This window comes from Ahaetulla prasina, chromosome 14 (genome assembly GCF_028640845.1).
Source record: "Ahaetulla prasina isolate Xishuangbanna chromosome 14, ASM2864084v1, whole genome shotgun sequence".
Classification (NCBI taxonomy): Eukaryota; Metazoa; Chordata; class Lepidosauria; order Squamata; family Colubridae; genus Ahaetulla; species Ahaetulla prasina.
Genome location: NC_080552.1, coordinates 13,930,417 through 13,951,045, shown reverse-complemented (window position 1 = coordinate 13,951,045; position 20,629 = coordinate 13,930,417). Strand labels below are relative to the sequence as shown.

At 46.6% G+C, this 20,629-nt stretch overlaps 1 protein-coding gene across 4 annotated transcripts in view; it reads right to left on the bottom strand.

The window, feature by feature from the left end:
- LOC131185116 (uncharacterized) overlaps positions 1-18,881 on the bottom strand; it is a 36,135-nt gene extending 17,254 nt beyond the window's left edge. The window contains exons 1-6 of one of the 4 annotated variants that reach the window (XM_058157252.1): positions 17,801-18,881; positions 9,809-10,728; positions 8,462-8,702; positions 6,723-6,880; positions 1,601-1,702; positions 10-210 (exon numbers count right to left, since the gene is read on the bottom strand). In XM_058157252.1, the coding sequence (XP_058013235.1) occupies positions 10-210; positions 1,601-1,702; positions 6,723-6,880; positions 8,462-8,702; positions 9,809-10,679 (1,573 nt within the window). In that variant the 5' untranslated portion in view covers positions 10,680-10,728; positions 17,801-18,881. Of the gene's footprint in view, positions 1-9; positions 211-1,600; positions 1,703-6,722; positions 6,881-8,461; positions 8,703-9,808; positions 10,729-14,314; positions 14,873-16,752; positions 16,759-17,124; positions 17,205-17,800 lie in introns of those variants that run through there. The other 3 variants (XM_058157253.1, XM_058157255.1, XM_058157254.1) reach the window with 3 other exon arrangements.
- Positions 18,882-20,629: the final 1,748 nt, after the last annotated feature.

Genomic DNA, 20,629 nt, shown 5'->3' with positions numbered 1-20,629 from the left:
CTACTGTACCTGGAGGTGTCTCTGTCCCATCTGCATTGCTCGAACAAGCCTTAATCGCTATGCTGTGGTTCGGCTTTCCAAAACCAAACAGTTCTTCACTCTTCTCCAAGTTTGAGAGGGCCTGCAACTCAAGGTCCAGCTGCTGTGTTGACCGGGCACTCAAGAAGGCAGTGAAAATCAATTCTCTGCCTTCACAGGTTAAAACGGGATCTGTGCGGAGAGAAGTGGAAGGAAAATACCATGGTTGGCCTCAAGCTGTACAAATTTCTTTCCCAAATACTTTCATTACCTACTTCCGTGATGGCGAACCTATGCCACGCATGGCCAAAGCGGCACACGGAGCCATGTCGCCTGGCACATGTGGCGTCATCCGTTCCTTTTCCGGGTTTCCAGCGCACATGTGCATGCGACAATCATCTGGCCTTTGGGCTTGCGTCAGAGGGCCTTTGGTGGCTCAGGCTGGTAAGACAGTCTGTTATTAACACAGCTGCTTGCAATTACTGCAGGTTCAAGTCCCACCAGGCCCAAGGTTGACTCAGCCTTCCATCCTTTATAAGGTAGGTAAAATGAGGACCCAGATTGTTGGGGGCAATAAGTTGACTTTGTATATAAATATACAAATAGAATGAAGACTATTGCTAGCATAGTGTAAGCCGCCCTGAGTCTTCGGAGAAGGGCGGGATATAAATGCAAATAAAAAAAAAAAAAAGAGCTGGTCTTCCATTTTCCAGCATGAGCATGTGTGCTGGCCAGCTGATTGGCGCGTGTGCATGGGTGGCAGTAACCTCAAGACTCGCTGGCCAGTGCACATGTGCGCGCCCGAAACCGGGAGTGCATTTTGCAGCGCGCGCTTGCCAGCTGATCGGCGCATGCGCGGCAGTAATCTGAAGACTTGCCTACACTAAAGGAGAAGAAACCCGAAGAAACCACAGGTACATTCTCTGGCGCACACATGCGCAAGTGAAATGCTACCTTTTCTGCACTTGGTTCTGTGAGTGAGACTATTGCCTTATACATTGTAAGCCGCCCTGAGTCTTCGGAGAAGGGCGGGGTATAAATGTTAAAAAAAAAAAAAAAAAAGTGTGCGCACACACTCCCTTTTCGGCTTTCGGTGCCGAAAAGATTTGCAACCACTGAACTATTTTAATATTAGCATCGATCTGAATCTCTTTTTAAATTTCATGTCTTTTTTTACAGTTTGTTACCTATCTTCAACACACGCTAGAAGATCAGGGAGTAAATCAAACCATAATACAACTAATAAACACAAAAGGCTGTTTCATCAACGGAACTATTATATTCAGACTATTCCTTTACACAATTTAATGAACCAGCCAACTGATCTTCTTTTTCTGCCACAGATTAAGAAAATGAAAGGTTTTCTCCATCGAAATTTTCTTCCTTTGTTTTCAGTCGTGGTGTTAGGACATTTCCCACTCATTTGTTACATTATCCAGTGATGTCTTAGTCTCCTTTGTGAGCTTGGTAAGGATCTTACAGGAGGGTTTTTGTAAAAACATGGAACCATTGTCTTTGTTAGTTTCTTTTTTTAAACCACAGGGGCTGAAACACTCCGAGAGAAATGTACCACGCAGCTTACCTTTGAAATATGCTGGGGAAAAACTGCAGTTGCATCGTTTCTCCAGGGACTGGGCCAAAACTCTCTGTATCGTCCTTTCGTCCTGTGGTTTTTGTTGGCAGCCTTAACGTACAAAAGGCACCAAAGAAAGATAAATGGAAGAGAGACAGAGAAGATATAAGGTTTGTATCTCCCATTGGGTTTGCTTAATGCATTTACACCCTCCGTCTCAGGGGCAAAGGATCAGTACCATACATTACATATTGATGTGAAGATTTTCAACTGCGGACCTTCTTGCCCTGCGAGATTCCCCTCTCTCGCAGGTCTGGCCCTCCACACTATCGAGGGCACATCTCGAGGACGGGTTTTGGAACCCTGAGAGTTGGCATGCGAAATCTAGGAGGCTTAGGGGATTTTTAATGAACTGTTTTAATCGTTTTTTACCAGGGAGTTTTAAGGGGAATTTTAAGGGGGGGAGGGAAACTGACGGGTTTGGTTCTGGGGTGGATGGGCCCATCAGGAAGGGGCTAGGTCCACCATGTGTTCGCGGCGGTAACTTAATAGGTCCTGGGGTTATGGCGAGGGGTGTCGTTCCAGTTTGTCAGGGTCGAGCTATTACTACGGTAAGTGGGAGAGGCAGATATGACGGAAGGGGGGGGCCACATCAGGTTTCGGGGGCTCGCCCTCGCTGTTTACGAGCGATTGCGTGCTCCGGCCCCCCAGAAATTTCCCGTGACCCGAGTGGCCAGGATAATCGGGACCTGGGCCTCCGGCTGATGTTATGTAATGCCAGGTCCGGTTAATAAAGCACGCCTGATTTGAGATCTTATTCAGCAAGGCAGGTCGGACGTTATGGGCGTTACGGAGACCTGGTTGGGCACCGAAGGGGGGGTTCCCCTAGTGGAGATGTGCCCACCAGGCTTCCGAGCATTCCATCAGCCGAGGGCCCAGGGTAGGGGTGGAGGGGTGGCGGTTATCATCAAGGAGAGTCTGGAGCCGAGGGAGACCACTGTGCCTCAGATAGCTGGGTGTGAATCCCTCTTCGTGAAGTGGGGTCGTAGAACTCAGGTGGGCTTGTTGATCACGTACCTGGCTCCTTGCTGCGTGACTACAGCCCTGCCTGAGCTGTTGGAGTTGCTGGCCGGGTTGGCAGTTGAGACCCCCAGACTGCTGGTCATGGGGGATTTCAATTTGCCATCAGCCGGCGTAGCATCCTCGACAGCTCAGGAGTTCATGGCTTCCATGACGGCCATGGACCTGATTCAGTTAATTGACGGCCCTACCCACGTCGGGGGAGGTACCCTAGACCTGATTTTTATCTCTGGCCAGTGGTTTAATGATCTGGTTTTAAATGATTTAGTTGTGGAACCTTTGTCATGGTCAGATCATTTTCTCCTTCGCCTAGACTTTCTGACCGCTACCCACCATCGCAGGGAGACGGAACCAATGCGTTGGTTCCGTCCCAGGCGCCTGATGGACCCGGAGAGGTTCCTGACGGAGCTTGGGCCGTTCCCCGAACACCTGTCCCACGACTCGACTGAAGAGCTAGTTGCGGCCTGGGAACGGGCCGCGGCTGGAGCTTTGGACCGTGTCGTGCCTTTGCGGCCTCTGACCCGGCGTCGGTCTCAACCAGCTCCTTGGTTCTCCGAGGAGCTGAGGGAGATGAAGCGCCGGAGAAGACGCCTAGAGAGTGCCTGGAGATCCAGCCGCTCTGAGGCTGACGGACACTAGTTAGGTCCTATAGTAGGACCTACCTAGTGGCAATGAGGGCTGCGCGTCCCCACGCTTCCTCCTCATTGCGCCGGCAGATAACCGCCCGGCCGCCCTGTTTGGGTGACCGCTCGCTCCTCCAACAGGAGGGGCGGGAGGACCCCCTACAAGGGCGTGCCGAGGAGTTTAACGGTTATCTATACGACAAAATCGTTCAGCTTCGGGACGGATTGGATCAAAATTGGGTAGATCCAGGCGAGGGTTCCGAGGCCCGTCTTGTTGAGGTGGTTTGGGATGACTTTGATCCTGTGACTCCCGAGGACATGGACAGGTTGCTGGGCAGGCTGAACGCCACCACATGTTTACTGGATCCGTGCCCCTCCTGGTTAGTACTGGCTACTCAGGAGGTGACACGAGGCTGGCTCCAGGGGATTACAAATGCTTCTCTGCGGGAGGGGGTCTTTCCCGCGGCCTTGAAAGAGGCTGTGGTGAGACCCCTCCTCAAGAAGCCTTCCCTGGACCCAGCTGTTTTAGCGAACTACCGGCCAGTCTCCAATCTTCGCCACGGCGAAGGTTGTAGAGAGTGTGGTGGCATGTCAGCTACCCCAGTACCTGGATGAAGCTGTCTATCTAGACCTGCTCCAGTCCGGCTTCCGCCCGGATACAGTACGGAGACAGCTTTGGTCGCTGGTGGATGATCTCTGGAGGGCCAGGGATAGGGGTTATTCCTCTGCCCTGGTCCTATTAGACCTCTCAGCGGCTTTTGATACCATCGACCATGGTATCCTGCTGCGCCGGTTGGAGGGTTGGGAGTGGAGGCACCGTTTATCGGTGGTTCTCCTCCTACCTCTCTGATCGGACGCAGACGGTGTTGACAGGGGGCAGAGATCGACTCAAGGTGCCTCATGTGGGTGCCGCAGGGGTCGATTCTCTCACCCTCCTGTTCAACATCTATATGAAGCCGCTGGGTGAGATCATCAGTGGCTTTGGGGTGAGATACCAACTGTACGCTGATGACACCCAGCTGTACTTTTCCACCCCGGCCACCCCAGTGAAGCTGTCAAGTGTTGTCCCGGTGTCTGGAAGCCGACGGGTCTGGATGGGGAGGAACAGGCTCAAACTTAATCCCTCCAAGACGGAGTGGCTGTGGATGCCGGCACTCGGTACAGTCAGCTGCAGATGCGGCTGTCTGTCGGGGTGAATCATTGGCCCGATGGAGAAGGTGCGCAACTTGGGCGTGCTCCTGGATGGCGGTTGTCCTTTGAAGACCATTTGGCGACCGTCTCCAGGAGAGCATTTTATCAGGTTCGCCTGATCCGCCAGTTGCGCCCTTCCTGGACCGGGATGCCTTATGCACAGTCACTCATGCCCTTGTTACCTCTCGCCTGGACTACTGCAATGCTCTCACATGGGGCTCCCTTGAAGAGCACCCGGAGACTTCAGCTAGTTCAGAATGCGGCTGCGGGTTATTGAGGAGCGGTTCGGAGCTCCCACATAACACCTATCCTGCGCAGACTGCACTGGCTACCTGTTGTTTTCGGGTGCGCTTCAAGGTATTGGTTACCACCTTTAAAGCGCCCATGGCTTAGGACCGGCTATCTACGGGACCGCCTACTGCCGGCTTCTATCTCCCATCGTCCGCACGCTCCCACAGAGAGGGACTCCTCAGGGTGCCGTCAGCCAAACAGTGTCGACTGGCGGCCCCAGGGGAGGGCCTTCTCTGTGGGAGCTCCGACCCTGTGGAACGAACTTCCCTCGGACTTCGACAATTACCTGACCTTAGGACCTTTCACGAACTTAAAACTTATTTATTTCATATGGCTGGACTAGCCTGATTTTTATTTTTATTGGATGGGTTTTTAAAATTGTGTTATTTTACAGGGGAGTATGTTTTTTAACGTTTTGGGCATTTAAATTAGTTTTTTAAGGGTTGTTTTTAAATTATTGTGTGTATTTATATTTTATCTGCCTGTTCACCGCCCTGAGTCCTTCGGGAGAAGGGCGGTATACAAATTAAAATATTATTATTATTATTATTATTATTATTAAATTGCAGTGAACAGAATCTGCATTAACAGAATCTTGCAAGTCTGAAAATTAGAATAGAATAGAATAGAATAGAATAGAATAGAATAGAATAGAATAGAATTAGTGGAGTGGAGTGGAGTGGAGTGGAATGGAATGGAATGGAATGGAATAGAATAGAATAGAATAGAATAGAATAGAATAGAATAGAATAGAATAGAATAGAATAATAGAATTAAAAGGAATGGAATGGAATGGAATGGAATGGAATGGAATAGAATAGAATAGAATAGAATAGAATAGAATAGAATAGAATAGAATAGAATAGAATAGAATAGAATTAGTGGAGTGGAGTGGAGTGGAGTGGAGTGGAGTGGAGTGGAATGGAATAGAATAGAATAGAATAGAATAGAATAGAATAGAATAGAATAGAATAGAATAGAATAGAATAGAATAGAATAATAGAATTAAAAGGAATGGAATGGAATGGAATAGAATAGAATAGAATAGAATAGAATAGAATAGAATAGAATAGAATAGAATAGAATAGAATAGAATAGAATAGAATAGAATAGAATAGAATTAGTGGAGTGGAGTGGAATGGAATGGAATAGAATAGAATAGAATAGAATAGAATAGAATAGAATAGAATAGAATAGAATAGAATAGAATAGAATAGAATAGAATAGAATAGAATTGAATTGAATTGAATTGAATTGAATTAGTGGAGTGGAGTGGAGTGGAGTGGAGTGGAATGGAATGGAATGGAATGGAATGGAATGGAATGGAATGGAATGGAATGGAATGGAATGGAATGGAATAGAAGTAAAAGGAATGGAATGGAATGGAATAGAATAGAATAGAATAGAATAGAATAGAATAGAATAGAATAGAATAGAATAGAATAGAATTAATAAAGTGGAGTGGAGTGGAGTGGAGTGGAGTGGAGTGGAGTGAAGTGGAATGGAATGGAATGGAATGGAATGGAATAGAATAGAATAGAATAGAATAGAATAGAATAGAATAGAATAGAATAGAATAGAATAGAATAAGAATGAATGGAATGGAATGGAATGGAATGGAATAGAAAAGAATAGAATAACTTTATGGTCACTTTGAATGTCACTTTGAATGTCACTTTAATTTCTCTTCTAAATCTTCCACGGTCTCTTTTACAGCCTGAGAAACTAGGGAGGGTCCTTTCTGAACCCCTCGCCCCATCCCTTATCCAGCTGAGGACTATGCTGTCTCTTATCTGATTTTTCCCTTGGCAGCATCTCTTGGCTTCTTCCCACCCACCCCAGCCCCCAGCCCCGAGGTCTTTCCCACAAACTTATTACAGTACGTTTGGTGCAATCCCATGCTTCAATTCACCAGTTTCCCCCACTGTCCCCCAGGTAGCGCTTACCTGCTACTTGAAAACAAAGAGAAACTTTTTGGCTAAAACGTATCTTCGGGCAGTCGTTGAACTGCAAAGGTGTGGGATTGGCGAGGGCGTAGGAGGAAGAATCGCGGGAGACAAAGCAACAGAGGCATCGGCTGACAGATGCACCATCGGCCCGGGATCTGATGAAAATGATCAGAGGGGAAGAGAAAGGTCCATAATTAATCCAAAGGGAAAAGCCGGAAGAGAAGCTAGCCTGGTTGTGGCCATTTTCTTTGCTGTAGCTTTTTCTATAGGGATTTCTCTTTACATGGCTTCAGGCTTGTAAGCCTGGAGTTTAGGGGTGGGGCGGGGGTGGGTGGGCTGCACAGATAACTGGGATGTTGTAGCCAAAATAAAATTCTTTCCCCTGGGAACCAAAGGACATTGCCACAGGTGTTTGGAAGGTGGAGACTGAAGACGACCAATGATTAGATTGTATGCTTTTTGGATCATGTGTCTCTGGGGAGAAGTTGCATACTTTTACTTTTAAGATAAAGGTTCCCCTCGCACATATGTGCTAGACGTTCCCGACTCTAGGGGACGGTGCTCATCTCCATTTCAAAGCCGAAGAACCAGCGCTGTCCCAAGATGTCTCTGTGGTCATGTGGCCGGCATGACTCAATGCCAAAGGCGCACAGAACGCTGTTACCTTCCCACCAAAGGTGGTCCCTATTTTTCTACTTGCATTTTTTACATGCTTCCGAACTACTAGGTTGGCATAAGCCGGGACAAGTAACGGGAGCTCACTCTGTTACGCGGCACTAGGGATTTGAACCGCTGAACTGCCGACCTTTCGATCGACAAGCTCAGCGCCTTAGCCACTGAACCACCGCGTCCCTTTTACTTTTACTTTTAATTGACTGTAACCCCAAAATGCAATGCAAACGCCCCCCGCGTAGGTCCCCCCCTCCCATGCATTCACCCCATTTTGGCTTCCAGGTTGGTGCAGGAGGCCTTCCAGGCCAAAATGGGGTGCGGGTGGGGCACGCATGCAACCACACAAACCCCCAAAATGCAATGCTAGCGCCCCTTGCACATGTGCCCTGCCTCTCCGCACATGCGCGCGGCCATCTCCCACATGCACCCCGCCCCCTGCGCATATGCAGCAGAGACCCGAAAACCAGCTGGCCGGCAGAAGATGTGCACACATGCACAATGTAGCTGGGCTGGTGTGCGCCCAGAGGGGGCTCTGCATGCCCTAGAGTCATGATGGCAAACCTATGGCACGTGTGCCCGAGGTGGCACACAGAGCCCCCCCTGGGGGCACTCATGCCATCGCCAGTTGCTCTTCTGGTTTCCATTTTTGGGCCGTTTTCAGGGCCATTTTCCAGGCGTTTTTGGTCCAGAAAACAACCTGAAAAATGCCCTGTTTTTTGGGCCGTTTTCAGGGCCAAAAAACAGCCAGGAAAACAGCCAAAAAACAGACATGTGTGCGCCGGCTAGCTGGTCTTCAGGTTTCCGGCACTCCGGCACATGCACATGCATTCCGGTTTGGGCCCTTGGTGCTGAAAAGGTTCACCATCACTGCCCTACAGATTTTCCTGATTGTTGCTGCTTTGCCGTACATGCATATTTTAGCTCCACCAAAGATTAGTTTCCACCTTTCTTTGTGCCCCTCGTTTTCTAAAAGACCTAAAATTTGGGCATCTGTTCCGGCATGACCCAGGTTTTTCTTCTGCAAGGGTTCACAGAACGTTCTGGCTCGCATCCCGCTTCCTTACTGTTCGCTCACGTAGAAGGGAGGCTTCCCAGGGGTCAAGGTGTCCGGCAGCGCCGAATCCGACGGTTCCGCTGTTGTGTACACCAAGGCATCCAGAAGGGGTGGTGTCGACGGGGCGCTGGAGCCCACCACAAAGTTTCTGATGGTCCCGCCGTACAGGGCAACAGCATTGGTGCCTGCTTTGAGAAGGGGAGTGCTGGAATTCTGGAGGAAAGTGAAGTTCTGAAAGTGAGCTGCGCCCCCTAAAAGAAAGAGAAAACCTTAATGTAGCCTTTTTAAAGGAAGCCTGTATAGGTACGGGCAGTCCTCGACTTACGACCACGATGGCATTTCTGTTGTTAAGCGAGACATTCGTTAAGTGAATTTTGCCCCATCTTTTACAACTTTTTCTTCCCACGGTTGTTAAGGGAATCACAGCAGTTGTTAGACACACGGTGTCACTCCATCTCCCCAGAGTCTTCACGCCGCCTGGGTTCGGGTCAGCGTTTGGGGCTCAGGACCCCCGATAGCATGCCGGTATCCAGGGACCTGGTATGTTGTTTTAAAGCAGATTCGGGTTAATGTCAGGGTTCCAAGTAACACCTGCAAACGAAAGAAAACTCCGAGGCTTGAGTTTCCTCAAAGTTCCATTTTATTAGAGATGTCATATTGGCACATCCAGAAAAACCCGAATCTGAAAGTGTCAAGGTTTTCCCCACCCAAAAGAAAGTCCAAGTCCCTGCCCAGCATCCACATGTCCATCACATGGTCCAATCCAAGCACCATCCCAACTGAACAGGGCTCCCAGTTCTAGCCTCCCAGGTGCAGGGCGAGATGGCCTTGACTTTCTGAGAAAGGGATGTTATTGTGACTACATATCATCCTTGCTCCGCACAATCCCCCCTCCCAGTTTCCCACAGTAGTAAATGTGGCAGGCAAAATCCCCATTCCCTCCCCACTCTTGGGGGAAGGATATTGTAAAATCCCCATTCCCTCCCCACTCCTGGAGGAAGGAGATTGTAAAATCTCCATTCCCTCCCGACTCCTGGGGGAAGGATATTGCAAAATCTCCATTCCCACCCCACTCCTGGGGGAAGGATATTGCAAAATCTCCATTCCCACCCCACTCTGGGACCAGCCAGAAGTGGCATTTGCTGGTTCTCTGAACTGCTCAAAATTTCCGCTACCAGTTCTCCAGGACTTTTCAGAACCTGCTGAATTTCACCCTGAGATAGTCCTCAACTTACAACCACTTTGGGAGAGGGGGGCAGAATATCCTAATGTGATATATGAGATAGCCAGTGGCAACTGATCATGGTGGCTATGTCAGAAACTGGACAAACATATATATAGAAGTCTCTAGCCCTACCTGGAATTTTGGACAGTCCCGAACCCAACAGAAGTAACCCATCAGGAGATGTTTCACCCTTGACCTCCATGATCGAGTAGATCTTTTGGGTGCTTCCTTTTACCAGGACCATCACCAGGTCCTTCACCTCTACAGAAGGGGGACCTTGGAGCTCCACAAACTCAGCGTCTCCAGGAGAGGATGCCAACTTGACCTCATTGATCAGCACAACAGAGGCATTCAACTGTGAGAAAGGGATGCAGTGGTTATCTGCGCCTGGGGTTGGTGCCCCCAGTTGGAAGAACCTCTGAGAATCCATCCCTTGGCACCTCTCCAGAGACTCATCATCCGTGGTCCGGAATGAAGGGTCCTCCAAGAAAGGTTCCGTGCCAGGGGTCAGAACACGAACCAACTCATCTGCTTTGTCCCTTTTGTTAGATTTATGAACCAAAGCATCCACCAGGCCTTCGTTGTCTACCGGCATGCCTACGTACAAATCCGATCTCCCAAAATAAAGAGCAATTGCATCCGGTCCATTCTGGATTGTGCCCTTCGAGAGGATTATAGCTGGCCTTGGGACAAGGTTGCCAGATCCAACCAGGAGAAAACCCTGGTCATCTGTGGAAAAACCACCAAGATCCAAGACTTTGTAGGCTATGTTTCCCTTCCCGTTGTAGAGGACTACATGATATCCGTTCAAAGCAACTCTTTGTCCGCTGACATGATAGAGTTCCAAATACTCCATGGTGTCGTCTCCTGGATTATCTGCATTGACCTCATTAATCAGGAGGCTCAGCTTTTTCTTCTGGTCCTCAATGATGCTCTGTGAATTCCCTTCACGTAACCAGAAGCAAAGAAGAAGCACAGATGCACAGATCCAACCAGATTCCATGACGGCAGTTCTCCAGGAGCCTAATAATCTGATCCACTTTCCAAGAGGTCTGGATAAAACAGAAGAGGAAAAATAGCTGGGTAAAAAAGCAAGCAGGATTCAAAGCGATAAAATTATTCCACCATCACAACGAAAGACGATGAACGCGCAAAGATCCAGACACCTCAGATCCAAGCAAGAATGACAAGGAAGCGCAGTGCTTTTCTGCAGTTATATTTTCCCTTTTATAATCTTATATTTTCTGTTAGCCGGAAAAAACAAAAGAAATTAAAAAGCTTTACTTTCCTTGTAAATTACTGCCAACCTGGCCATAACCAGGATGATTCAAGGCAATAGCAAATATACCCTTATCTTAGGAAAGAAACGTACCTTGGAAACGGTAACAAATATTGCATACCAATAAAGTATAATACATATAATCAAGGCTATGGTTTTCCCAGTTGCAATGTATGGCTATGAAAGTTGGACCATAAGGAAGGCTGAGCGCCAAAGAATTGAGCCTTTGAGCTCTGTTGCTGGAGAAGACTCCTGTGAGTCCCTTGGACTGCAAGGCGATCCAACCGGTCGGTCCTAGAGGAGATCAACCCTGACTGCTCTTTAGAAGGCCAGATCCTGAAGAGGAAAGTCAAATACTTTGGCCACCTAACGAGAAGGAAGGACTCCCTGGAGAAGAGCCTAATAATGGTGGGAACGATGGAGGGCAAAAGAAGAAGGGGACGTCAGAGAACGAGGTGGCTGGATGGTACAAAAGTAGGCAATAGATATAAAAAGGTTGACTACCCCTGTACTAAATTTAACCAAGTCCTGTCCTTACAGCTGATTGGTATCGTATCATTAATCTTATACTTTATGGGGACTATTTATAAGGTTATCTTAGACTATTATGAGTCAATATCGGTATAATGCTGAAAAATTAATCCATGATTTTTTATTGCCTCAGGTTATCTGTTACATTTCCATTCATTTAACAAAGCACAATAAACTCAGTCAGTTTAGCTGGCCATACAGACTTCTCTTCCACATGATGTCAAAATATTTACTTAACCTCTCGCCTGGATTATTGCAATGCTCTCTACATGGGGCTCCCCTTGAGATGCATTCGGAGGCTTCAGTTGGTCCAGAACGCAGCTGCGCGGGTGATAGAGGGAGTTCCATGTAGCTCCCATGTAACACCTCTCCTGCGCAGACTGCACTGGCTACCTGTTGCCTTTCGGGTGCATTTCAAGGTTTTGGTTACCACCTTCAAAGCGCTCCATGGCTTGGGGCCTGGGTACTTACGGGACCGCCTGCTGTTACCCCATGCCTCCCACCGACCCATACGCTCACACAGAGAGGGACTTCTCAGGGTGCCGTCCGCCAAGCAATGTCGGCTGGCAGCCCCCAGGGGAAGATCTTTCTCTGTGGGGGCTCCTACTCTCTGGAACGAGCTTCCCCCTGGTTTACACCAAATACCTGAGCTTCGGACCTTTCGCCGCAAATTGAAAACACATCTGTTCATTCGCGCGGGGCTGGCTTAAGGCTTTTCTTTTAAATTGTCTAGATTTTTAAATTTTAAATTCTATTTATGTTTTAAATGGGGGTTTTTAGGTTTTAAATATTTTAATTTTTCGGCCAACTGTATAATAAGTTACTTAATTCATTTTTAATTGTACATGGTTTATGTTTTATCTTGGCTGTACACCGCCCTGAGTCCTTCGGGAGAAGGGTGGTCTAGAAATCTAATAAATAATAATAATAATAATAATAATAACCATGGTTGGTAAAAAGCCATAATTGGCGAGACCACACCCGCGAAGCCATACACCGTCATTCCCAAACCTAATTCAAGGAGAGGAGCAACCTAGACCCAAGGAGAAATTTACTGACAGTTAGAACAATTAACAACTTGCCTCCAGAATGCTGTAAATGCTCCAACACTGGAAGTTTTTAAGAAGGGATTGGACAACCATTGGTCTTGAAATGGTATTGGGTTTCCTGCCTGAGCAGGGGGTTGGACTAGAAGACCTCCAAGGTCCCTTCCAACTCCGTTACAGGTTGCCATAAAGAGGAAGGGTAAACTTATTTCCCAAAGCACCAGAGGGCAGGACAAGAAAGAATGGATGGAAACTGATCAAGGAGAGAAGCAATCTGAAATAAAGGAGAAACTTCCTAACAGTGAGAACAATTAACCAGTGGAACAGAAGTTGCCTTCGGAAGTTGTGGTTGCTTCATCACTGGAAGTATCTCAGAGGAGACTGGACAGTCACTTGTCTGAAATAGTAAAGGATCTCCTGCTTGAACAGGGGACTGGACCAGTGGTGGGTTTCAAAACTTTTTACTACCGGTTCTGTGGGGGTGGCTTGGTGGGGGTGGCATGGCTTGGTGGGCGTGGCAGGGGAAGGATACTGCAAAATCCCCATTTCCTCCCAATCAGCTGGGACTTATAATAATAACAGAGTTGGAAGGGACCCTGGAGGTCTTCTAGTCCAACCCCCTGGCCATGTAGGAAACCCTACACCATTTCAAACAAATAGTTATCCAATCTCTTCTTAAAAATTTCCAGTGTTGGAGCATTTACAACTTCTGCAGGCAAGTTATTTCACTGATTAATTGTTCTAACTGTCAGGAAATTTCTCCTTACTTCTAAGTTGCTTCTCTCCTTGATTAGTTTCCACCCATTGCTTCTTGTCCTGCCTTCAGGTGCTTTGGAGAATAGCTTGACTCCCTCTTCTTTGTGGCAACCCCTGAGATATTGGAACACTGCTATCATGTCTCCCCTAGTCCTTCTTTTCATTAAACTAGACACACCGAGTTCCTGCAACCATTCTTCATATGTTTTGGGAGGCAGAGAATAGATGGGGGCGGGCCAGTCAGAATTTTTATTACCGGTTCTCCGAACTACTCAAAATTTCTGCTACCGGTTCTCCAGAACTGGTCAGAACCTGCTGAAACCCACCTCTGGACTGGACTAGAAGACCTCCAAGGTCCCTTCCAACTCTGTTATTCTATTCTACTCTAATTCCACAAAGACTTTTACAGTGAGGAATGGGATAAAATAACTTGATTTTGTGGTTGCTGACGTTTAAACAGTTTTACTATTAGAAAATGAATGAGTTGCACACCAGAAAAACGTAGGTGAGTTTCCTACTGCTTGTTTTTTTTTTTTTTAAATTACTATAGAAACTGTGGTTTACACCCAAAAGATTGTATCTTGTAGAAGCATCTTCCAGTTTGACCACAGCTTGGATAAACTCATATCCTGTTATTGGTGTGAATAGCTTTTAAATTAAGAATGTTGTTTATGTACAAATGGGTCACAGAGGAAGAACACTTTACAAAACGCAATTCTGGCAGCTTGTCGCATTAAAACTCGTCGCTGCTAAAACTTTCCACCAAAGTTTTCAGAAATCTTAACTGCTATGAAGCCTTCTTTTTCTCCACAAAGTACACACTTCAGCTTCCTGAAGTGTATCCCTGGGTGTGATTTTCTTAAGAGCTTCGGTTTCTGTTTCCTTTGGGTGTTTTCAAAATGAGAAAAGCATCTGAGTTATTGAGGAGGAAGTTTGCGTTTTGAGTTTTATTCTGTCTTGGATAACCTTTGTTTTCGCCACACTTTGCCCTGTCGAAACCACGGGAACAGTACGGTATTTACCTACCTGTCAAGTTAATTGGAAGATGGGAAAAACCACAATATTAATAACAAAAGCAGATCTTCCATAATACCAGAAATATGCTGTAGGTCTTCATCTCCTGAAACAGCAAAGAACAGAACCTAAAGAAGCACTGCTAGGCTGGGCAGAGTGTCAGGGTTCCAAGGAACACCCCCAATGAAATAAAGCTCTGAGGCTTGAGGTTCCTCAAAGTTCCAATTTATTAGAGATGTCATGTTGGCACAGCTGGGAAAACCCGAAACTGAAAGCTTCCAGGTTTTCCACACCCAGTTGACAGTTCACAGCCCTGCCCCACAACCGCAAGTTCATCACATTGTCCAATCAACTCTTCACACTCAATTGGATACAGTCTTCAGGCAGTCTACATCAGACACAGGCAAAAGTCCTTGAATACGGAATGTTGTTATGACTAACTTTCTACCGCTCCAACAACAACCCCCTCCCAACTTCCCCAGCTAAAATATGTGGCAGTTAAGAAGCAAAAAGAAAATTGCCTTCCAAAACTGACACAGAGATTACTTCGCGCTAACACAGAAGAGTGATTATCATATTGCGGAAAAGGGTCAGCCTAGAACGGTGATGGCTAACCTTTTCCGGACCAAGTGCACAAAGCATGCCTGAACCCCCAAAATGCAATGCAAGTGCACCCCCTGTGCCCCACCCCATCCCTGCGCCCCCATGAATGCCTTCCACCCCCGCGCATGTGAGGCAGAGACCCAAAGAGCAGCTGGCTGGCGGGAGTCACACACGCATGCGCAATGGAGCTGAACTGGGGCGATGGCTTGCATGCCATCAGAGAGGGTGCTGCGTGCCACCTCTGGCACATGGCCACAGGTTCGCCATCCTAGGCCTAGAAGGTATAGTTCACATCTGCATTTAGTTACCAACCTACCACCACTACAATCAAGTAGAGTAGAGTACAGCACAGTACAGTACAGTACAATAGAGTATAGTTGAGAACAGTAGAGTAACAACATATAATAGAACAGAACAGAATTCTTTGCTAAAAGAATTTAGCATCACTCTGCTAAACAAATAATTCCCTCAACACTGTCAAACTATTTACTAAATCTGCACTACTATTAATCTTCTCATCGTTCCCATCACCAATCTCTTTCCATTTATGACTGTATGACTATAACTTGTTGCTGGCAATCCTTATGATTTATATTGATATATTGACCATCAATTGTGTTGTAAATGTTGTACCTTGATGAAGGTATCTTTTCTTTTATGTACACTGAGAGCATATGCACCAAGACAAATTCCTTGTGTGTCCAATCACACTTGGCCAATAAAAAATTCTATTCTATTCTATTCTATTTATTGGCCAAGTGTGATTCACACACAAGAAATTTATCTCTAGTATGCATCAACTCTCAGTGTACATACAAGCAACAAAGTGATAGGTCATATAGCCAGAGATCATAGTTACAATCATTAATCCTAAAATACAAAAACAAGTGATGAATCCTAGATAGCAGTAGGAGAAGGTAGTAGGAAAGATCAGAAGACGAGAAAGATGAGAAGATGAGAAGAATAACAGCAAGGTATCCTACTACATGGGTAAATATATTTAGGCCTAAAACAGTGCTGTAGGAATTAGGTGTTCAGGGGAATATATCTGCTTCTAACCTGTACTTGGTTACCAACTTACCACCACTACAGTCTGCACTGCTGATCTTAAGTAATCCTGTAGGATAGGATAGGATAGGATAGGATAGGATAGGATGGGATGGGATGGGATGGGATGGGATGGGATGGGATGGGACTGCATGGCAATCTAAATAAAAAAATAAATAAATGGCACGGCACAGCACAGCACAGAGCACAGAACAAGGTTATCAATCTACCTCAGCGGTTTTCAACCTGTGGGTCGGGACCCCGTTGGGGGTCGAATGACGATTTGCCAGGGGTCGCCTAAGACCATCGGAAATATGGGAAGTATACTTTCGAGTTGAAGAATCGCGCTCCAATGGTTGACTTCACAAGCCAGCTGCAGGCTCTTCAAATCGCTAGCCAAATTCGGCTTCAGGCGCCATGAATTAAAAAAGAGAGAAATCTTTGCTCTGATGTCTCCCTCTCAAGCCAGCTGCAATCACTCCCAATCGCTAGCCTAATCTGGCTTCAGGCGCCATAAACTTAATAGGGGAGGAGTCTCCGCTTTAATGCCTCCATCCTCAAGGCAATCGCAAGCAGTTCAGATCGCTAGCCAATACGGCTTCAGGCGCGATAAATTCAAAACGAAAATAATTTTACGGTTGGGGGTCGCCACATCGTAGGGAATTGTATTAAAGGGGTTGCAGCACTATAAAGGTTGAGAACCACTGATCTACCTGAACCAAAAAATTTAAAAAAGTGAAAATCTAAAGTTCACATTTTCTTTAGTTCTTACATCAAGAGAAAAACAACTGGGCCATTACCTCCCATCCAAGTTGGCCAGCTATGAAACAGGAGGTTTTTTTTCTGCAGCATCCCCAAGCTTAACTATGGTTTGCTTAAATCAGTCCCCAGTGGCCTGGGTTCGCCCAGCACTCCGGCCCACAACCAGAGCTGGCATTTCAGAAGTGAAAGCCCCAGCCGAGCTGGTTAACTCAACGGCATCATCAGCCGCCCGGCGGGTGAAAAAAAGAAATGTCAACATCTTCCGTCTGTCCATCCCTCCCGTTCCCCCACCACCCCCGGTTCCCGCAGCCCAGCCCAGCCCCGCCGCTCGGCTTCCCTTCCCTTCTCCAGAAGTGGAGCTCAGTCAAGCCGAAGCCAGTCCAGGAGAGAGCGAGAGAGCGAGAGCTTACTTGGGGGTTCAAAGAGGAGATCGCCCCGCCGCGCCGCGCGCAAGACCGCGAGTGCAAAGGCTGGTCGGAGGAAGCTCTTTGGAAAGAGGAAACGTGCAAGGAAAAAAAAAGGAAGGAAGAGAGAAAGACCTTTCCTTTCCTGTCCTGTCCTTTCCTTTCCTTTCCTCCTTCTATCTTCCTTTCCTTTCCTTTCTTTTCCTTTCCTTTCCTTTCCTCCTTCTATCTTCCTTCCCTTCCCTTCCCTTCCCCCTTCTCTTCCTTTATTTTTCTCTTTTCCCTTCCCTTCATCCCTTCTTCCTTTACTTCTCCTTCCTTCCTTCCTTCCTTCCTTCCTTCCTTCCTTCCTTCCTTCCTTCCTTCCTTCCTTCCTTCCTATCTACTTATCTGCCCATCTATTATTTGTCTGCCTGTCCGTCCGTCCATCTATCTATCTATCTATCTATCTATCTATCTATCTATCTATCTATCTATCTATCTATCTATCTATCTATCTATAATAGTAGAATAGTAGAATAGTAGAATAGAATTTTATTGGCCAAGTGTGATTGGACACACAAGGAATTTGTCTTGGTACATATGCTCTCAGTGTACATAAAAAGAAAAGATACGTTCATCAAGGTACAACATTTACAACACATCCATCCATCCATCCATCCCTTTCCCCTTCCCTTCTTACCTTTCTTGTTCGAAAGACACACACAAAAAGGAGAAAAGCGCGCAACCAACGAAAGAAGAACCGGCTGCCACCCTTTATCCGGGGCAAGGAAGGGTGCCCAGGCGTCGCAAGGCGCATCTCGCTCAGGTTTCCAATGCGCGTCCTGCCCGCCTCCGATCCGCCTCCGGCCAGCTCATCCCACTCGCGGGCTGGCAGTTCCACGCCGCGGAGCTTCCACGCCAAGCAGGGTCCGAGAAAAGCTCCAGAGTTGCCTGCCTGCCTATCTACCTACCTCGCAGCCCGCCCTCGGGGCTCTTGAGGGTCTCCAGCTGCAAACGCCAAGAGCCGGGCGCTTTGGTGGGGGGAGAAAGGAGGCGCCTTGATCCCCTCTTTTTCAAAATCCGGGGCTGGATGGGAGGGCTTAGTCGAGATTTCCCCTTAAGGGTTAAAAATCACAGGTGTTTTTTTTTTTAATTCTTTCTTTCCTAGCTTGGGCTTGGTAATGAAAATCCATTTTCTGCATGTTTCATTCTGCCTGTGGAGGAAGTCAGTGGGAAATGCCTGGTTCCCCCTGCAAACACGCGGATTCCTATTGAATGTACTTTATCACCCGTAGATCGGGGCTGGAAATAGCAATAGGTGCCCATTAGGGGGCAGCAAAGAGCAGGCAGCCCCCTAGAGGTGATTGGGAGCAGTGGCCAAAATTGGGGAAACCTTTTGGGAAAAGTGTCTTTTTGAGGTTTGATGGCTAATAACACCACTTTTTTTCCCTTGGAGTTTCAAGATCATCCTATTCCACTGCTCGAATGGCCTGGGAATAGCCCAGACCTTCACCCAATTGAAAATCTATGGAGCCGACTAAAGAAATTTGCTAGTCAGAAGTGACCCAGCAATAAAACCCAGTTCATAGAAGCCATCATTCAATCTTGATTTCACGTTATAACAGCTGCAGAACTAAAACACTTGGTTCACTCCCTGAAAAGATGCTGTGAGGCCATAATGCATGTGAAAGGTTACCCAACTAAGTATTAACTGACACGGGATAATTTTTGTATGTCTCGTTTTTTCTACGTGTTTCATTTTTTTATATATATACTGTAACTGCTATTCTAATAGCAAATCCTTCATCAAAGTTATTGCATTACATTCTTGATTAAATAATATTTCTATTGATATATAATTTTATGGTATTACTCCAAAAAAAAAAAAAGTTGTGTTATTAGCTAGTTTTAGGGAATACACTTTTTCCAAAAGGTTTCCACAATTTTAATCACTACTGTTTGTTAAAATTTGAAGAAGGGATTGAAAACCAATAGGAGCTGATATGTAGAATAAAGAGAAGAGGAGGAGAAAAAGAAGGAAACAAGAATAAAACAAAGCTAGAAGTGCAGAAGAAATTTTCTTTTACAGCACTTATAAAGTATCCTCCCCTAAATATTTTAGAAATTCATAGGAGGGAGTATGCGTAGCTCAGGGTTGAACTGTGGCATCCTTGGTGCTCTCAGAACTTGATGGTTTTTTTGCAGATGTTTCATTATCAAACTAGGGAATCTCATCAGTGCTGCAGGGGATAATAACAGAAAGCAACCCTCCCACCTTTATAGCACTGATGAGGTTACCTAGTTTGATAATGAAACATCTACAAGAAAGTCACCAAAATCTGAGAGCGGCAAGAGTAGGAAATGACCAGGCTAAATCTGAGGGAGGGGTCAAACGTGTCATTAGTCTTGAGTCCCTTTGTAACCACAAGAGATCTAAATCCATCCCACCAGAGGTGGGATTCACTTACCTTCCTTACCGATTCACAAATGTGAGAGCACACGCCTCTGCACATGCACACAGCCTTCTGCACATGTGCAGTAGTCATGCATTACGTCCGGGCGGGTGGGAGGAGCTTCCCGCAGTCGCCGCTACTGGTTTGCGCGATCCGGACAGAACCGGCTGAATACCTCCACTGCCTCCCACCTTGAATTCCATTGACTCTTATCTATCTTCTATTTGCTTTGACCATTAACAGTTCAGATTCTTGTAGAGAGTGTAAGCATGCAATAAACCTTCATGTGCATTTGAAGTGCCTGGACTCCTGATTTGCCACGCTTGACACCCAAGGAATCCACAATATTTGAGAAATATTTGTGGGTTCGAAATTGATGAAAAAGAATGTTGCGGCGCAAAAAAAAATTAATCCAAAAATAATTTTTAGGTGGAAGGGTTCTCAATAAAGGAATCTCGATTTAATGACTGCAAATTCTACTTCCTATTCATAAATCACCACCTGTCCATTCCAAGTCATGATTTTGCATTTGTTTCATGGGCAATAAAAGAGCACAAAGAATTCCCTAAAGTCCCAAAGAGCTGAGCTCAACTCAGGGAAATTTTTCCTGAATTGGTGGAGCTCAGCATTTTAGTGGCTGGGTTCACACAACCCTCTCGGCGCAGAAGTTATTGCCTACGTTGGGGTGAACCTTGCCAACATAGGTTTACAACCAGGAGTGGGTTCTACTTACCTTTACTACTGGTTCACAATGGGATCGCGCACGCATGCACAGATCGCCTATGACAACATCCAGGTCGGTGGGCGGAGCCTCCCGCCGGTTTTTACTACCGGTTCTATAGAACCGGTCCGAACCGGGGGCAACCCACCACTGTTTGCAACAATTTTGTTGTTTTACAAAAACCATCTGGGCTTATTTTTTTCAACCTCCGCCCCAATGTCGGCTTCTTCAAAAAGATATCAGGGTTACTGAGGGGTGGGGCTGCTGGGGGTTCGCAGGGGTTCAGGAGAACCTCTAGCTAAGATTCTGTGCAGTTTGGAGAACCCCCAAATCCCTCTTCCTTCCTTCCTTCCTT